Source organism: Ciconia boyciana, chromosome 1 (assembly GCF_034638445.1).
Source record: "Ciconia boyciana chromosome 1, ASM3463844v1, whole genome shotgun sequence".
Taxonomy (NCBI): Eukaryota; Metazoa; Chordata; class Aves; order Ciconiiformes; family Ciconiidae; genus Ciconia; species Ciconia boyciana.
In genome coordinates, this window is record NC_132934.1 from 195,516,000 (window position 1) to 195,534,564 (window position 18,565).

General features: G+C 39.4%; 1 protein-coding gene across 5 annotated transcripts in view; it reads right to left on the minus strand.

The window, feature by feature from the left end:
* Positions 1 to 18,565, minus strand: part of FRY (FRY microtubule binding protein) — a 256,233-nt gene that overhangs the window by 168,722 nt on the left and 68,946 nt on the right. For 4 of the 5 annotated variants that reach the window (XM_072850394.1, XM_072850393.1, XM_072850392.1 and 1 more), the window contains exon 1: positions 9,411 to 10,150. The exons of the other annotated variant lie outside the window; for it this stretch is intronic. In XM_072850394.1, the coding sequence (XP_072706495.1) occupies positions 9,411 to 9,480 (70 nt within the window). In that variant the 5' untranslated portion in view covers positions 9,481 to 10,150. Of the gene's footprint in view, positions 1 to 9,410; positions 10,151 to 18,565 lie in introns of those variants that run through there. 5 annotated transcript variants of the gene reach the window in all.

The following is an 18,565-nucleotide window of genomic DNA, read 5'->3' on the forward strand; positions in this document are numbered from 1 at the left end:
TGGTTACTTAAGAATTCAAGGGAATATAAATGCGTCTTTCAAAGTCAAGACTTCAAAATAAAACTAAAACCATATGCAACTTCACAATTATAAATAAAACCAAGAACAATAATAATCAAGATCTGTTACATTCTTTTGATCAGTCCTTGTCTAATGCCCATCCATCTAACATCTTCACATTTTGACTACACAAATCACAATTTCTGACCCCCTCACTGACTAGTGAAAACGACAGCAGCCTCTCCACTTGTATGCATTAGTGCTACATTTGATGACAGCAATTTCTGAAAGCATAGGAAGTATTCAGGATAAAGATTGTATAGCATGTCTCTCAAAAGGGTCCCATTTTTTTTGTGTGTGAAACTTCTCTGCTAAGGCTCCAACCACCTAATTAAGCTCTTTATCAGCAACACATTCCCCTGGAGACACATGGTACGTGTCACTACAGTGATCCTGCAGTACGTACAAACAACACTCAGATTTCTCTTCAAACCAGTGGCCTAAAAAGCACCCCAAAATCTCCCTTCTGGGACTTGACAGAGCTGAATCTCTCAGGCAGCTCTGTAATACCAGGTGCACCAATGACCTTGATATTTATGCACAAACATCAATATTGTTGTTGGTCTCTCTATATTGGTGATCTCTGTATTTCATGCAGAGGAGGAAGCAAGCAGCATTTGACAACTCAGTGAAACCACTGCTACTTGGCCAAACGCAAACTAGGAAGCCAGTGTTTCTCAGATATGTTTTCATTCAGCCACTTGTTTTAGAAAACTCTGTCTACTGTGAATAGAAAACCTTTGCCGTCCCTCAGTTTTGAATGTGACTATAATTTGAAATGTATAAAAGATCATAAATATACAGGGAATTGCCAGGCTTCTCAGTAGTTCCTGCAAGGACAAGAGTCTGTGCTCCCAAACTCCAGATTTGCCCAAGTTCTACCTGTCCCCCTTATCAGAAGTGCCATATCCAGGGACACTCCAGTACCTAGCAGACAGAGGCCAGAGAGACCTTGCTGGTGAAGACTGAGGCAAAGGTGGCACTCAGTACCTCAGTCCACTGTCACTAAATCCCTTGCCCCATTCAGCGATAGGTCCACATTTTCCTTGTTCAGCCTTTTACCACTAATTAAGCAAGAGAAACTCTTCTTGTTGCCCTTGATATCCCCTGCAATTCCCTTCTCCAGTTGAGCTTTGGATTTCCAAGCACCATCCCTGCATGCCCAGGCAATGTTTATAAATTCCTCCTTTGTAGCCAACCCATGCTTCTACCTCCAATATACTGCCTTTTTTGCATTGGAGCTCAGCCATGAGGTCCCTGATAACCCAAGTCGGTCTCCTCATATGTCTGCTTGTTTCCCTGAGTATTGGGGTGTCCCACTCTCACACTTGGAAGATGCTGATGTCAAAGACCTGCCAGGTTTCCTGAGTTCCTTTGCCTTTCAGAGCTGCCCCCCATGGGATCCCACCTAACAGTTTCTGAAATCTGAAAAACTGAAATCTGCTTTGCTAAAGTCCAGGGTCTGTACTCTGCTGCCCTCTTTCCTCACTCTTCTCAGGATTTTGAGCTCCCACCAGTTCTTCCTTGTTAGTGAATAGCAAATCCAGCTGCACTTCACCATTGGTTGGTTCATCCTATATCAAGAAGTTATTCCCAACACCCTCGAGAAATCTTGACTGCTTGCATCCTACAATGTTGCACTTCCAGCAGACGTCAGGAGGTTCAAGTCCCCCATGTGAACCAACATCAGCAATTCATCAGCTTCTTCAGGTTGTTTAAAGAAAGCTTTGTCCGCTTCCTCACCCTGATCGGGTGGCCTGTAACAGGTTCTCACCATCATGTAACCCTTAAAGTCCTCTCTTCTGTACCTGACCTACAAACTCTCAAGCACACTGTCACCCACACATCCCACAGAAGAGCTCCATACACATGGGGAGCTCCTTCACAATGACGGCAATCTCCACTCCTCGTGTTCCCTGCAGGTCCTTCCTGAAGAGCTTGTATCCATCCATCACAGCACTCCAACTGTGTGAGCTGTTAGCACCAAGCCTGCTACTCCAATGATGTTGTAGTCTTCTGACTGCATGCAGCACTTGACTTCCTCCTACTTGTTCTCCAGAGTGCATGTATTTGTATATGTACACTTAAGGTGGGTGCCTCTTCATCCTGTTTTACAGTTCCTGAGGTCTCTCTTGTTCCCTTTGCCCTGCACCCTTTGCTTTCTGCCCCAGTTCACTGCTACCTAACTGAACTATGGGTCATAATCTCCTTCCACTGTCATTCCTTGTTTCAAGCTCTTAGCAGGTTGATAAGCTGGTTGGCAGATGTCTTGTGCCACTTTGTCATCCTATTGAACATCTTTCCATTTACATTCTTAAAAGATATAAACATAAATAAACATAAAATATAAGAACTTAAAATATGTGGCTGAAAGAGCTGCTGTGAAGTTTGAACACTATGTTTAGTATTCCTTTTAGCTGAAGCAATAGACAAAGGATTGGATGATTCAGAAGAAAGCATATTAAAGGAGAAGGGATTTTCTTTCTATGGACAATTGATTCAAATCCATTTTAGGTAATTGCAGTGAATGAAAAATCACCAAGTCACAAATAATTCAGCTACCTACCTCTGTGAAATTAATCTGCAGTCCAAATTTATCATGGAAACAACAACAGAAACAACAACTTCACTGCTGATGCTCTGAAGCAGAGAAGAGAGGGATGCAAAAGCTAGACTGGCCTGGAGAAGGAACTAGCTCTGATATTTAGAAGCAGGCACAGGTACAGGAGTCACTATTAAGAAAGTAAATATGATTTGCCATACAGCCCCACCAGTCTAATAGCAGGAATCAGCCAAAACTGCCTCCCGCTCTTAGCCATGTATCCTTTTCCCCTTCCTTATGCTGACCTGAGCATTTACACCATTTTAGAAAGTTTAACTGGCAGGATATTAACCATATGGGGAGTTAAGGTGGGAGAGAAGGGGTAGGAGCATGGGAACAGGGACAAGAGGCTGGGGTGGGACTGTGCCTCCCAGGCACAGCTACTGCAATGCCACACCTGCCCATCATGGTTCAATACCTACAGGAATTCAGTCTCGAGGGCTACCAACTCATAGCAAGTGTCAGAACACTTACCAATCACTTAGAAACTCAGGAATTAATACAGAAAATAAAGCTGGAGAAGCACATGCAATCGGAATTCTGGAAGTGCGGAGACTGCTTCCTGCTGTCCACAAAGTCAATATAGAGAAAAGAGTTCAAACTATTCATGAAATGAGTGCATCAAAAGTGACTGAAATACAAAAGGAATGTTAAGTAGCATTTCGGCTTTTATCCTCCTTTACTGATAATATACAGGTTACCTTATACTTATACATGTTCTTTTATTTATATATATTTATATATATATATATATATACATACATATATATAGACACACACACACATATATAAATCTACAGCTTCTTCAGTGGTATTTTATATGCATAGAGGAAACCACAAGAACTGTTAGTTCTTTCCCTGACCTTTTTGAATAGTAACTAGCTATATTGGAAAAAAGCAAACTGCTTGTAATTTGATAAACCAACAGCACTGCAACATGAGATATCACAAATTAATCACTCAAAGTGGATACCAGCAGTACAACAGAATAGTTTCGTTTTTACCACAAGTAAAATTATTGGAGCCTTTATGGAATATGTGCCAGTAATTATCTATGCCTAGTTTATGCCTACTTGCCAGACTATTTTATATTTTGAGATAAGTACTGAAGTTTTGCTGCAAAAATTTATGCACTAAGACTGCACTCAAACTATTTGTAGATGTTTATGACAATAATTCAAACTTCTTAATAGCAAGCAAACTCATTCTGTAAAGAAACTGAATTTTACAATGGAGCATTTCTGATTCGCTCATGCTTTTTTCCTCCCAATATGGTAGAAACAATTCTGGAAGGTCCTGAAGAGAGTAGCAAATGTCAAAATAAACAAAAATCCTCTTTTAAGAGTTCTCAGGTCCACAAAGTCATAAAAATTCGATTTTCCATTCTAAGAAGAACTATGTCAAAATGCAAATTCTAAAATGGGTACCACCCAGAACACAGCCCAAACACTCTGGATTAATACCTTTCCCTACAGCTCTGTGGAGAAGAGGATCAGATCTGCAGACAAATATAAAGAAGATTGCCCTGGGAGATAACAGGCGCCACTATTAAGCAAGTCACTTTTCTGCTGGCAATCACAGACTACTTAAAGCTGAAGAATACACTAAGCATGCTAATTTCAGGCTCAATGGATAGAGTAATCAATTCCCTTTATGTAGCAAGACAGCTTGAATTAATAGCATGCTTTGTCCAAGGCAGAGTCACATGCCAAGGCCTGAGCAGATGCTAACCTTCGTCCCCAGGGCTCCCTAAAGGTGGAGGCTGTGGAAGTGGCCAGCTTTCTGCAGGTGTATTAGGGTGAGACCTCAGTAGCAAGTAAGGAGAAGGTCCAAGCATGGCCCCAGCCCAGGCTGCAGTTTCTCCATCAGTGCCAGCCTGCTCTCCCACTTACCACAGCCACATGTCCCTGCCCCTTCCCCAGCTGCAGGCCACCCACTGGCTTCAGACAAGAACTGATCCTTTCCTGCAGGACAAGTTTGCAGCACATCAGCTTCTTGAATCGTCTCACTTTGGGTCTGCAAGAGTAGGAATGCCAGAGCAAGAGAGATGGCAGGGAAGAAGGAAAGGTTCTTCTTGTCCAGTGAATGTGTTTAAGCGGGCACTGAGAAACACGAAGGAGCTTCTTTCCTTCACTGGTATCTTGCTACAATCACGAAGTCTGATGGCACAGTGTGCTTAGCATATTCAGCTTGAAACAGGTCTATGTTTGCCTGCAGATAAGCAAGCCCCTGTAAAACGGCTGTTACCATCTTCATGCACAATAAAATCTTACTAGAATATCAACATCTTACTAGAATATCAGAACTTACATATAATGCAGACTTTTACCTACGAAACTGCCCATGGCCTTCCCTTTCTCTTGCTCATGGACATAGGACTTCACGAATATTTATGTAAAAAGGTTGAATTTTATTGCTAAATGTATCACATTCATTTAATGAAGGACCACATGGTAGCCAACAGCCCCCCAAGCTTCACATTGGCCATCAAGAAGTTTCTCTTACGCCTGATGCGCTTCTGACAACATAACTTGTTTGGATGCTAGCACTGCGTTCAGCTCAGTACGTGACGAGCAATCTGCGGAGCAGCCAGAGGTCCTCCTGGGACTGTTCTGGGATGCTGTTGTGTTTGAGCCATGCGAGCAATAACTGATGTGGGTGCCTGTGTGCCCCCAGGATTAAGCTGTCTCCAATGTTACCACCACTAGTGAACAGGGAGTGGCTTTTGCCAGCCACTGCAACAGGGCCGGGGCACGTGGGGGCACAAAGAGATGGATGTGCAGTAGGAGGATCGAGCAATGGGCTTTGTACAGCACAGAGGTGAAGAGGGTGATGATATGATTGTGATGTGGATGGTGGCTACTGTGGAAGAAGACAGGGTAGTATGGGCCATGGGAAAGAGACCTGAAATCGTAATACTGAAAAAGGCCTTATTCCGAGTCTGAATTGAATGCAAGTCCACAGAAAAAAAAATCTTGCCATTCAAAGGCAGATAATGCCAAGCACTGAGAAACAAGTGTTGTCAACCTTAAAATAAGGCCCTGAAGATAACGCCATTCTATGAGAACTGGCAAATAAAATTAAAATGTTCACTATGCAAAATGGGCCATTTCATTACACAAAAAGACACCTTAAAATCTCTCTCTAGTAACTGGGAGACAGTGAAATGCAGTTTCTACCAGCCCACAAAAGAGCTGACTTGTGAGAGCAGAAGTGAGCCATCTGCCTGTGCCATTTGGATTCTTCTACAGAATCCTTTCCTCCAAGAATGGAACAATAAACTTAATTGCTGATCTGATACAGAAACTGCAAAAAATGGCATTTACTGTAGAATTTCCTACAGTTTATATGGATGGTACTCCAGATTTTTGTAGCTTAATTTTTAAACTTCTATTTTTCAGATTTTTTAAAATTATGAATTTGAAAAATGCATATTCAAGTTAAATTCAGACTAAATCTAACCATCTGATTCATTCAAAAAGTAAAAACAGTCTAAGGAAAGAGCAGATTCAAATTTTCAACTTTTGGATTCAGATGTTATTCTCTAAATAGATTACAAATATTTATTTACAAAAAAGTATTTTGCAATGTTTCCATAACAAATCTAAGGAGAAGACTCTTAATCACCCTACTTTTGGTGAGACCTATTTTATTCTCGTCATCTTACTGACCTCAGCGGGCCAAGTGAGCACTACTCACCTTGAGTAAGCACAGCCATTTTAGCAGTAATTTCACAAAGAAGTAATGCAAATTATTAATGCAGTTGTTAACTAATGCAGAGTTTGCAGTTGTTGACTAACGCAGTGTTGATCAAAAATACTTGAGTATTTAAGAACACATCAGAACACAAATGAGATCAGTTAAAAAAAAAAAAAAGATTATTCTTATTTTCCAGCTAGAGAATCACAATTCTGATCCCATCTCCAACACATTACAGGAATATTTTCCAGAACTGCATGACATGGACGGTCTCGTATTGACATGTGAGAGCAAAAGTCTGTTTTGAGAGCTGCACAAAAGAGTATTTTGAGGTCTCTCAGTTTGGTGGGATGATTCAAAGGCCAGACTGTGACTCAGTTTTTTGTCCCCTAGGAACAAAAGTGCATGCTCACTGAGAACACACTACCGACTGTATCATCCTGATTACAATAGTTAACAGGTACCTAAAATGAACTGACTCCAGAGCCCATAAACTACCTGCCTCCTTAGCTGGTTGATTAATAGGAAAATCCAAGCAGCATGCTAGGTGAACACCTCTGCAAGTGCTGTGTGACACTGAACTGAAATCCTACCCAGCACGTCAAGAATGCTAGTTTGTTAAACACCTTACATGATAGCAAAATCAGAGAAAATTGTCATCCCAGGTAGAATAACTGAGTATATTTCATGGTATGGTATGGGCAAGGGGTGCGGTTGGCAACCTCTTAGAAAAAGTTAATGCTCTGTGTAAGCCAAAACACAAATCAATAGAAAGGACTGGTTTTGGTGGGACTATAAAGCCTGGGAAGGATAAATGCTATTTACAGCTACTGTTTTCAAGTACCAATTTACAGAAATATACATGGACAGCACCTCTACACTATTACCATTTGAGCAAAATACATACTGTAGGACCCAAACTTGTTTTTCTTTTAAAACAGTATGTTATACCTCTTTCTACTAGGTAAATGCCACGGCATAATTTATAGCTTACTTCTGCTCTTGGGTATGCAGACACAGCACCTATTCTCTGAAAAAACATGTTCTTGTGCATGCATGTGCAGGCTTCCCAGCAGTTTCTCAAGCAAGGGAAGTGTTTTCCTCTGCTCCACCCATCACATAGCAGAGCTGAAGCCCTAGGTCTTTTGAACTCCTACTGTCTTCTTATCAAATTGTTTGTGTTTCAGCTAGAAAAGATATGTACAGATTTATGAACACAACCTTCCAGACTGAAAGCAAAAAGAAAATATAATTGTCAACAAGTTTAAGTTAACCTGGACTAATTTGTTGTATTTCCTCTTACTACTTATTCAAACACAGTAGAAAGCATGTTTATCAGTTAAAAGAATGTCAGAAATACCAATTATTCATATACTATTTCCATTTCTCTAAAATGGAATTTCATTTAAGGACTTCTAATGTCAGACTAGAAACATCTTTGCTGTTTTGAAATACTTTCAATATACTTGGATGCAGAGGAAAAAGAAACAAAGATTAAAATGTTATATTTAATTCCATAATATAGTCATTTTTATATTCTTAAGTGCTAGTTTTACTTAGTCTTAAAGTTACAGTAGTCCATTACAAAAATAATGCCAGAACTGTTTTGATTTCTGCACCATAAAGTGACTTGTTTTTCTTCTGTCACAAACTGTGACTAGCTTGTTATAAAATACATGTTGTCACAATACTGACTTACGTTCTCAGTATTTGATTAACATTAGTCCAAAAAGGTAACTAAACCATAAAATTCTCTTCCAGTCCTTGTGGCATCAGCGATTTGAATGAATATGCACTAAATATTTTAGAAGGAGGGCAGATAAGCAATGCTGTTTAGTATTATTCCCTGGAGGCTTCACACTTGTGGTAGAAAAACAGATTCAAACAAGCACTACAGTGTTACTGAGGTTACAAATGACCTGGAAAAATACAGTTTCTATGGGTATCATTTAATGAAGACAAACCTTGCATGTCACACATCTAATATAGTGTTATTTTTATTTCTTTGCAGGTATTCAGATACACGCCCTGTATTAAGGAGATTTTGCATTTTTTTATACCATAGAATTTTAAAATACTAGTCTATTATGCAGAAGTTATTAAATTATAGATAGTGGGATGATCAGAACCTTACTGCATACGTAGCCAAGTTGGATTTTTCCAGAGACATTGTGTTCTATCTTTTAAAAACAGTTAATTATGGAGATGTAGCACTGTTAATACAAGCTTCTATAGAAAAGGAATATACTGTTCACGTATTTTAAATTAAAAGGCGAATTTTTGCCAGAGTTATCCCATGGCCTTACCTAATCTGAATATATTTCAAACACTAAATTTTATTCATAAATCTTTATTACATAATATTGCTAAAAACCCAAAGAGTGATTGATTTAAACAGCAATGGAAATCAGGAACAGCAATACTGAAAAGACCAAGGAAGACTAAAATGCCATTTGTTTACATTCTGCAAAACCCAGCCTGGATTAGATAAACAGATGGATTCTTTCTGGGTGGAAATATTGCATAAGATTCTGGAATTAAGCATAGAGGGTGGGAAGTGCAGCTATAAGCAACTTATGTTTCACTTTTTATCACATTAAAATACTGACTTTCAGACCTGAAGCATAATCATTATATTTTTGTCCTCAGTGCACAATTAATAAAAACCAACTTCTGAGCAATGCCACGCCCTTGTGATTAAACAGCATTTTCAAAAATATTTAGATAAAGCCTGAACAAATCAAATAAACATGTAGGCAGGAAACGTTGTTTGGAATGCACTCCCTGCAATGTACTATTAGAGAGAGCCAGAAAGCAGCCTAACTTCAGAATTCAATCAAGCAAAATCTAGTATAATCTCATTACAGCCTTTGCAGTTAATGAAACCTATTTAAATCTCTGACATTCTGATTTTGAGAGCTGACGAAAGCAAAAATTACTTGGCTTATAGAACACAAACATACAGAAATATAAGATTTTATCCTTTAGGTTATCCTAGCTATTTACCAAGCAATGCGTAATATGAAAAGATTACTCTTCTGCTACTCACTATTGCTCCAGGATTTCAGTAAATATTTGATACTGATTTCAAAGAAGCCTGAATCCTGCTGGCTAGCCATGTCTGCTGCATACAAAGAGGCTTCTATAATTCTGAGCAGCTGAAGTGGCAGGTACTATGTATGTAGATGTGACTGTCACCAGTTAGTGATGTAAACGAGGGGTCAGAGGAGGAAATGAAGTCTCCGCAGATCCACTTCTTCCGTTCATGGTAGGTAAGCTCATTATAAAAAAAAAAAAGGCGCTCAACAACAACAACAAAAACACACCATGAGATTTTTGTCCTTTGCTCTTCCTCCGGGGCTTGTACTTAATTCTATCTGCAGAGTATTTTATTCCCTCACCCCCTCAGTATGGATTTTCATTTATTCCATTCCACAACTAGGCAAATTTCTCCCGGTCAGTTAAGGCATATGCAGTACCACAGCACTTGTTCCATAAGCACAGTTAGAGTATCTTCCCGAAGGCTGTCTGAGCTGTGCTTTTAATAACGTGCAGTCTGCCTGTCTGAAGCTTTTTTTTCCATCAGAAGCTGACAGCCCGAGCGTATGCACCTCCTCCGGCAAACCCAGTATCAACTTGAAGCCCCACTGAAACCGTCTCTTCTGCAGCTGGAGGAATTTCACACGTACTGTTTAGCTTCAGGAAAAAAAACACCCTCTAATGAATATCCTCTGCATGCTCTGGTCAGCTGCTCTCCTTCTGCCCGTTTCCAAGAAGAGCACGCTGAACTGTGCACAACTGCATCATGCTGCGGTAAAGCAGAGCTGCACCCATATATCTGATTGCAGTGACGTTGGAAAAAAAAGGCTCTCCCTCAGCCCGGTTGCACAAGAGAAGCGCTCCCAGAGCACTAAAAACACAGCATTCAGACTGGCTGCTTCTGCTTTTCTTTCACTGCTCCAGAAAAATGCGTTGTCATTTTTTTCTTGACTTTATTTTTTTTTCCTCTCTTAACAAAGATGAGAGACAGGAAGCTGAATTCATAATGGCAAATAAACCAGAGAGCTCACTGCTTGGTATTCACCTCCGAAAGAGCCACACAAAATTCTCAGTTTGATGTCATTTTTATCTTGAATAATGTTTTTTTAAAAAGGAACTGAATTTACATAAGGAATTCACATAAGAAAATGAGGTAGAAGCAATGCACTGCTTGTTAATCTCTCTGTATTTTCTAAAAAATATTTAATTGCTATCTACAATTGCCATATTCCTCAGGTTTTATTTCAAATAATCACAGTACATCACTATGCATATTTTAATGGTAATGAAGAAAAATAAGACGAATCAGTTTCCCAAATATTTTTTGCTTCATATATTCTTGGTATCATCCTTCCAGATATTATTTCCTGGGAATAACAGTACTTCTTTTCTCACTTAGTGGAATAAATTTCCTGCAGCATCTCATAATTACAGTATCTGAGCCAAAACAGAGCTTGTCTGCTGCTGATTCTTCTAAAAACTTTGTCAGCAATTATATTTGCACGTTATTTTTAGTTTCAGTATGCAGAATATTTGATGCTTGGATTGGAAACTGAGGAGCACAAGGGTCACCGAGACCAAACTTCTGTGGTTCTCACTGAAAATATGCTAAATGTCTTCTGTAAACATACCTCATCTAGAGATAAGGTTTTGTGTCCTCACGAATGGAAGGCTGTTGTAGAAACTCACTTTGTAAACCTTCTTTCAATTCCTAAATGAAGTTTACTCAAAACCAGTTTACATCCTTCCGTGCACATGGACTATCAGAAATGTTCAGCGTATCTCAGGTTTGATCTCACCAGCTATTAAAGAGATCTGATCAGCTCTTCTTCCCTATACTGTTAAATATCATCCCATTGCTGTCACTCTGGGCCCCCAATTTCTTTTCTGAGACCCGCCCCCATCCCCATCCCCCTCCACTGACAATGCCTCCTCATCGTACCATCCTGTTTTAACCAGCACACTCCAACTTTTTACAATTAAAGTTAAATTTAATACCAAATATGGCAAGTCCCAAGACCTAGGACTGATGACCTACCATCTGACTAATTGATTTTTCAGCAGAGACAATGCCAGATAGGTTTGGAAGTCCTTATTCATCCTCACAAATGCTGCATTAATTCCTATGTTCAAGGATTTAAGTAATAATTTCCCCTGTGGTGCTATATCAAATGCTTTTCTGACAATGACTGATATATTATTTTTATCACAATTCTCTTGTTGAAAATAAAAATATAAGGTTAATCTGCAAATAGTTCTTTCTTAAATCTGTATTGGATTTTATCCAATTTTCAATTAAATCCACACCCTTAAATATAATCTCCCACCAAATATTGTTTCAAAGCCTCGAGTGTGGCTGAGGTCAAGCAGTCTCTGTTGATATAGATCATTTTTCCCCCATAAATTTTGTGGTTTACATTTACAAGGCAAAATCTCTCTTTTGATATATTCAACAATAATTTTATTACCCAAACTGCAACTTCACATGCCCGCTCTTCTGTTATTATGAATGGGAAGTTATCTGGTTTTTGTAATGTGAATTTGAAGATCATTTAGGTGTTTTTCCACCTCATAACTGATTTTTTGTTTTGTTTGTATTATTCCTCCTACCTACCTCTGTTCCTCTACAAGGCCCCATCCTTATGGAAAATAAAGGCAAGGCATTCACTTAGTTAGTGGTCATATCTTATTCTTACTCTCTCTCTCATCCTCACTGGATACTGGACCCTTTAAAAACAATGTTCTTGTTTCAAAATTGTAAAGGACCAACGACGTTTAACCATTTGCTTTTAATTCCTTCACACATTCTTACTCAGCTGAACTTTTGATAGTGCTCACTTTAAATTGACACCCTCTAACCTCCAAGCCACAACTCTCTTCGCTAACAATGCAATGGGGACTCTTCCAATAACTCTGCAGTCCTTTTCCATAAGAATGGTGGAACATTCAATGAAATGACTGGGAGATCAGTTTAAAACAAACAAAAGAAAGTGTTTCTTCCTTCAGGAAGTTGTGAGCTTCTGGAACTTGTTGCTGCTGGAAGTTGTGGAGGTAGACAGCATTAGCAGCTTCATGATGCTGATAATAAACCACAAATTTAGGTTTATAAAGGATGCTAAAAGGACCAGGCAGGAAAGTACTCCCCTCTAACATCCCTAATATAGCAATGCACGCGCTGGGGCGCATGAGAGGGATGGGCTGCAGAAAGTGGCTACGCCCATGTGCAGTCTCCCCAAACAGCGTCTTCTACTGCTGCTGTCAGGAGGAGAATACCAGGTGCGATGGGTGACTGGTGGGACCCCGTGGGATGCTCCTGAGTGTCTCACATTTCCCTCCCAGGCAGAATGAAAAGTTCAAGGTTTTGTTGGTTCATTGGATTTGGAGCTTTCAAGTTAAAGAAATTTCAGACATCCCCTGTGGGCGAATACCTGATTTCTTCACTGTCACTAACCAGTTCCTTTTATTTCTTATAGCTTGTCTTTTGAAAACTGCAGGCCTATCCTTGCTTATCCCGAATCAGCTTCTACAAACATGATCCAATGATGTTCCTGTCACTTGTCCTTCTTGGTCACAGAATCACAGAATCAGAGAATCGTATAGGTTGGAAAAGACCTTTCAGATCATCGAGTCCAACCGTAAACCTAACACTACCAAGACCACCACTGTACCATGTCCCTAAGCACCTCATCCAAAGGTCTTTACCTCCAGGGATGGCGACTCAACCACTTCACTGGGCAGCCTGTTCCAATGCTTGATAACCCTTTCAGTGAAGTAAAATTTCCTAATATCCAGTCTAAACCTCCCCTGGTGCAACTTGAGGCCATTTCCTCTTGTCCTATCACTTGTTACCTGGGAGAAGAGACCGACCCCCACCTCGCTACAGCCTCCTTTCAGGTAGTTGTAGAGAGCGATAAGGTCTCCCCTCAGCCTCCGCTTCTCCAGGCTAAACAACCCCAGTTCCCTCAGCCGCTCCTCATAAGACTTGTGCTCTAGACCCTTCACCAGCTTCGTTGCCCTTCGTGGTCTTCACCAGTTATCAAGTCTAACCAGCACAATCTCTTCTTGGCTTTGCGATCATTTGGCAAAGAAGTAAATGGGCTATCACATCCAAGGATATCTGGATTTGACTACTGTAAGTAGAGTTTGTGTCTGGGATGCTAAAGTATCACCCAATGCCTACTCGCACTTCCCTGTGCACTAACATTAAAAAGGCTATAGCTACGTTCAGCCTTCTGTCTAGGAGTGGCAGATACCCTAGCACCTTTTTTACTGACTTTCTCCAAAGTGATTTGGAGCCAAAGTAATTCCATTTCATGTATAGAAGTCTTTTTTTAACATTGCATCACAACATTAATATACCATGCAGAATCTCACTGCTTTCACCTTTTAGTATTCTTTCTGAAGAACAGGTTTACCTATTGTGCACTTTCACTGACAATATGCTGTTGTACTAAAATATTGAACAACTTAATGGATGTCTTAAGGCAAAGCATATTAAAGAAAAATGCCACCTCTCTTAGATTGTATATTTTTGGCATCGTATGAAAGAGTTCATACAGAATACAATTTTTACATTATGCTTCCTGATCTCACAATTGTACTAAGGAGAGGTACAGTCTAAGGAACTGCTTTCAGTCCACAGAGCAGTCTAATGAGCTACAAGAGGAAAAACTGCCCCACTCCTTTAATACAGGCGTTCGCAGCACAGTATTCAATACTATTGTTAAAATTTACTTCAGGGTTGATACGCCTCCATTATCAGTTCTGCTTTAGAAAGTAGCACCCAGAACATAAATGCTTCTGAATTTAACTTTTGCTCTAACAGCTTCTTTAAAATTAAAAGTATAAGCAATTAAAATCTTACTAACTTCTATCATTAAATAATCATAAAATATTTGTTAAGACTTTTAAATGCTAAACTTCATTTAAATATCTGCCAGTCTAAATTTGCTGAAATAGGACATCCTCCAGGTAATATAATGGTTTTGCTCACATTTTGGAAACATTCCTAAAACAGGTATAACACACTGAAATGGCAGAAGCAGCAGCATTCTAATCTAGTGCCCTGAACTTATTTCAGGGAGGCTGACAAGACTAAGAAGCTTTGAAGTTATACAGCGTCCACTTTAATTCCTGTTGACTTGAGATGTTCTTGATATTTAGAATACTGTGAAAGATAGACAGGCATAAGAATAGAAAATCTGTCAGTGTAAGTAAGCTTTCTGATGATGGATATTACAGTCTTACATATTTACAAATACAGTGGGCTTCTTTTTATGATATTACTACATGGAAGTTTACGATAAATTAATGACAATGTAACTTTTTCTCACCATAAGAAATCATAGATCCATAACGTAAGGCTTTTCATAGATCTACCATGATGAAGCACCTGTTGATTACTATGATAATAGAAGCATTGTTTCAATTATAAACATTGGTATGTAACTCAAACTCCACATTCGTGACGTACAGTGCACTTTCTGTTCTCTCATCTGCTTTCTGAGATCGAAGGTAGCACATATCCAAGAGCCTTGGGTACCTGGCTTATACCCTTCTCTGGCTGAACAAAGTCTGTGGAGTTTCCATGCCCCAACTTTGGAAAAAACAGATCAGGAGAAGCTGTTTGTCAGCATGGTCAGAAGTGTTCTCATGAGCAAAACACTGCATGAACAGCTATTTTAATTGCAAAACATCTGAAAAACAGACTTCCAAAACTTTCACTCAGTAAAAGAAAAAGAATAACAAAAATACATACTGCTGGAGGTATTCACAATATCTATCTTGAGGCATCCAGTCTAGATGCCTATGCTGGGAGGTGAGTGCCTTCAGCATGACTCAAGAGTTCCCAAGAGTTCCAGTACAGAGCACAATTATTTTACGAAGTAGCCTATTTCTCTTCACAACTACTTTTGTAAATTGGGTACTTCATTTAGATTCTTAATATTTAGTAGCATAGGTACCCATTTTGTTTACATTTTTAGTGACTGCTATTTATAACAGTCATACAGGCAGTTTAGTCCTCTACGTTCTGAGCAATGCTTGCAGGAATCCTTAAAAAAGCACACAGAGATATGAATATAGCACAGTCCTTGCACAGTCTTTCAGGGCTCATTTTAGCTTGGTATGAAAGGACCTATTTGCATTTTGAAATCTGAACTCTTCAGAATCTGAGGCTAAATGCTAAGAGTAGCTGAAGGTCTCTAAGAGATGACAACAGTAACAAAGCAAGTATAAACTATAGATTCAAATTTTGTACACACAATTTCTTTCCTAGTGCTCACACACTGATTGTCTTCTAGTTGCAGAAACCAGTAAGTAGAACAGTGTGTTCTGTATTTGTTGCCACCAGAATGAGTCTTTTAACTTATGTAGCAGGTGATTATATTTTTGATCTCTAAGGACTTTTATTCAAACTCCAACAATAAACCACAGTGATTGTATTTATGAGCACACAAATATCTGCTAACAGTACAAAGCCTCTCCCTGCTCTGCAGTGAGATACATCTTTATCACCCAGTCTCTCCTACAGTGTCATCCTGCAAGACAGGAGCACTTCAGCCCTAATCTAGCAAAAAACTTAAGCAAAACACAACTTTTAATTTGCCCAGCTTGTGCTTAATACCTTGCTTCTAGCTTTGCTAGGTGTCAATCATTCTGCTCCTGCCCAGCTCCCCACAGCTCCAGGTAGCGATGAGGACACAGATCCCAAAGCCAAAAGTAGCTTTACTGAACTGCTGGAAGTTTTAACATGGTTTTTGATTTTCTATGGCTTCACCAAGTCATATAGCTTTCCCTCCTTAATTTGGGTCAAATGCTATGTCCTTTTAGCCAGATAGTGCTGTATGCTGAATTACACCCATCTCTGATTTCCCCGGAATCAGCTTGGATTTACACTGGTACAGTTTGTATAAAAGTTTGGCTGTCTGGAGTTTTTCCCCCAAGGAATAAGTAAGGGCTGCTTATTAGGGTCTCTGTGATTTTGATACAATCTAGTCCTTTGGGGCAAAATAAAGCAACCCTACAAAGAATGATTCCCAGATTGATTTGATTCCAGTGCAGAACACACCTAACACGTGAAAACAAAAGGATCTATTATATTATCACATCCTGGGATATATTGCATTGCCTTCATGATTTCACATTCCCTTTTTTAACAAAACTACTTGGAACCTCTTTATGATCTACTCTTGAAAGATTGCGCTAGCTTTCAGATGGATACTGGTCATAGTTGAATGGTATTCAGGTGCCTAAATATAGGTGTCTAGTGAGATTATAGATACCCTAAGGTACGTGAGCTATTCACAGAGACTGGCAGATATGACCTAAGTCCTACGTTAGATCCACAGCCTCTGAAGCAGTTGGAGGCTTTCTCCTAGACACCTATGTTTAGGTATCTGATATGCTCCCTTTGGTTTTAGGAGGAAAAAAAGAAACAATGAAAAAAATGACGTGTCTTTGTATTATTTGTGAACCGACAAGTCCACGTGTAAGCCAGCAAGGAAAAAGGCATCATATTTTTTACATTTAAGCAGAAAAAACCACAGTATTTATATGTAGTGAGTTTATTTTCTTCACCTTGGCATTTGTTGAGTTTATGCACTTCCTTCCTTATATTAAAATATTTACAAGGGGTTTTTTGCTTTTCTTATTACAGATTGCATAACACAAAACAATTCAAGCCAAACATTAACAAAGCAGGTTGTACACATGCTTTACTAATGTCCTCTGTTAAAATGAAAATCAAAATAGTTATCTAAATCAACTGAACTCTACATACCTACCACGTCCCATGATTTAACAAGGTAAAATGAACATCTTGCTAGGGTCCAAATTAAAAGTACATAGTGACAGAAAGCACTGCACAAAATAAGATTTCATTAAGCAAACCTAATTTAACGTGAAAAGCTCTAAATAAAGCAACAGAAATCCTTCTTATTTTATGCCTCACTAGTTTTGCTGCACCATTTTGTTTCGCCTTGTGTTTGCAACTGACTGTTAAGATATTGCCACCTAGTGATGAAAAGCAAAACAAGCAGAAGCAGTAGAACAGTAAATAATGCATAGGGAATACGTTTACCTTGTAAACTGTGTCAGAACGGAAGACAGGAGCATAGAAATGAAGCACGACTATTTCTGGAGAAAGGATATCAGGCAATTTGGGTACAATTATATAAAATATTTTAATAGAAGCCTATTAAATAGAATTTAATATAATAAAATTAAAATATTTTAATAGATACATGACAGATTCATGTATCACCAGCTCCCATCCTCAGCTTGTTCAGTGAATTCATAAGGGTAATTAAATAGGTTGTAAGGGGTTTGTGACTTATCTGTAAATAACAAATGATAACTATCTACTAGGCATTTTGCAGAGGATTAATTAGTTAATGTTGGAATTATGCCTTCAAGATTCAACGTACTATTATCCTTCCCTTGAGTTTGCTTTGGACCTGTCAAACTGACATGTCCTCTTAGGACACCGCCATTCACCTCTGAGTTTCTCCCTAGCTGAACATCCTCTGGAAGCATCAGCCAGCCAGGAACAAATTTCATTTGCCCAGACCTACTATACACGTGCTAAAAATATACCATCCTATAAGCCAACGTCGTGGTTTAACCCCAGCTGGCAACTAAGCACCACACAGCCGCTCGCTCACTCCCCCCCAGTGGGATGGGGGAGAGAATTGGAAGGGTAAAAGTGAGAAAACTTGTGGGTTGAGATAAAGACAGTTTAGTAAGTAAAGCAAAAGCCGCGCACGCAAGCAAAGCAAAGCAAGGAATTCATTCACTACTTCCCATGGGCAGGCAGGTGTTCAGCCATCTCCAGGAAAGCAGGGCTCCATCACACGTAACGGTTACTTGGGAAGACAAATGCCATCACTCCAAACGTTCCCCCCTTCCTTCTTCTTCCCCAGCTTTATATACCGAGCATGACATCATATGGTATGGAATAGCCCTTTGGCCAGTTTGGGTCAGCTGTCCTGGCTGTGCCCCCTCCCAGCTTCTTGTGCACCTGGCAGAGCATGGGAAGCTGAAAAGTCCTTGACTAGTGCAAACATTACTTAGCAACAACTAAAACATCAGTGTGTTATCAACACTGTTTTCAGCACAAATCCAAAACATAGCCCCATACTAGCTACTATGAAGAAAATTAACTCT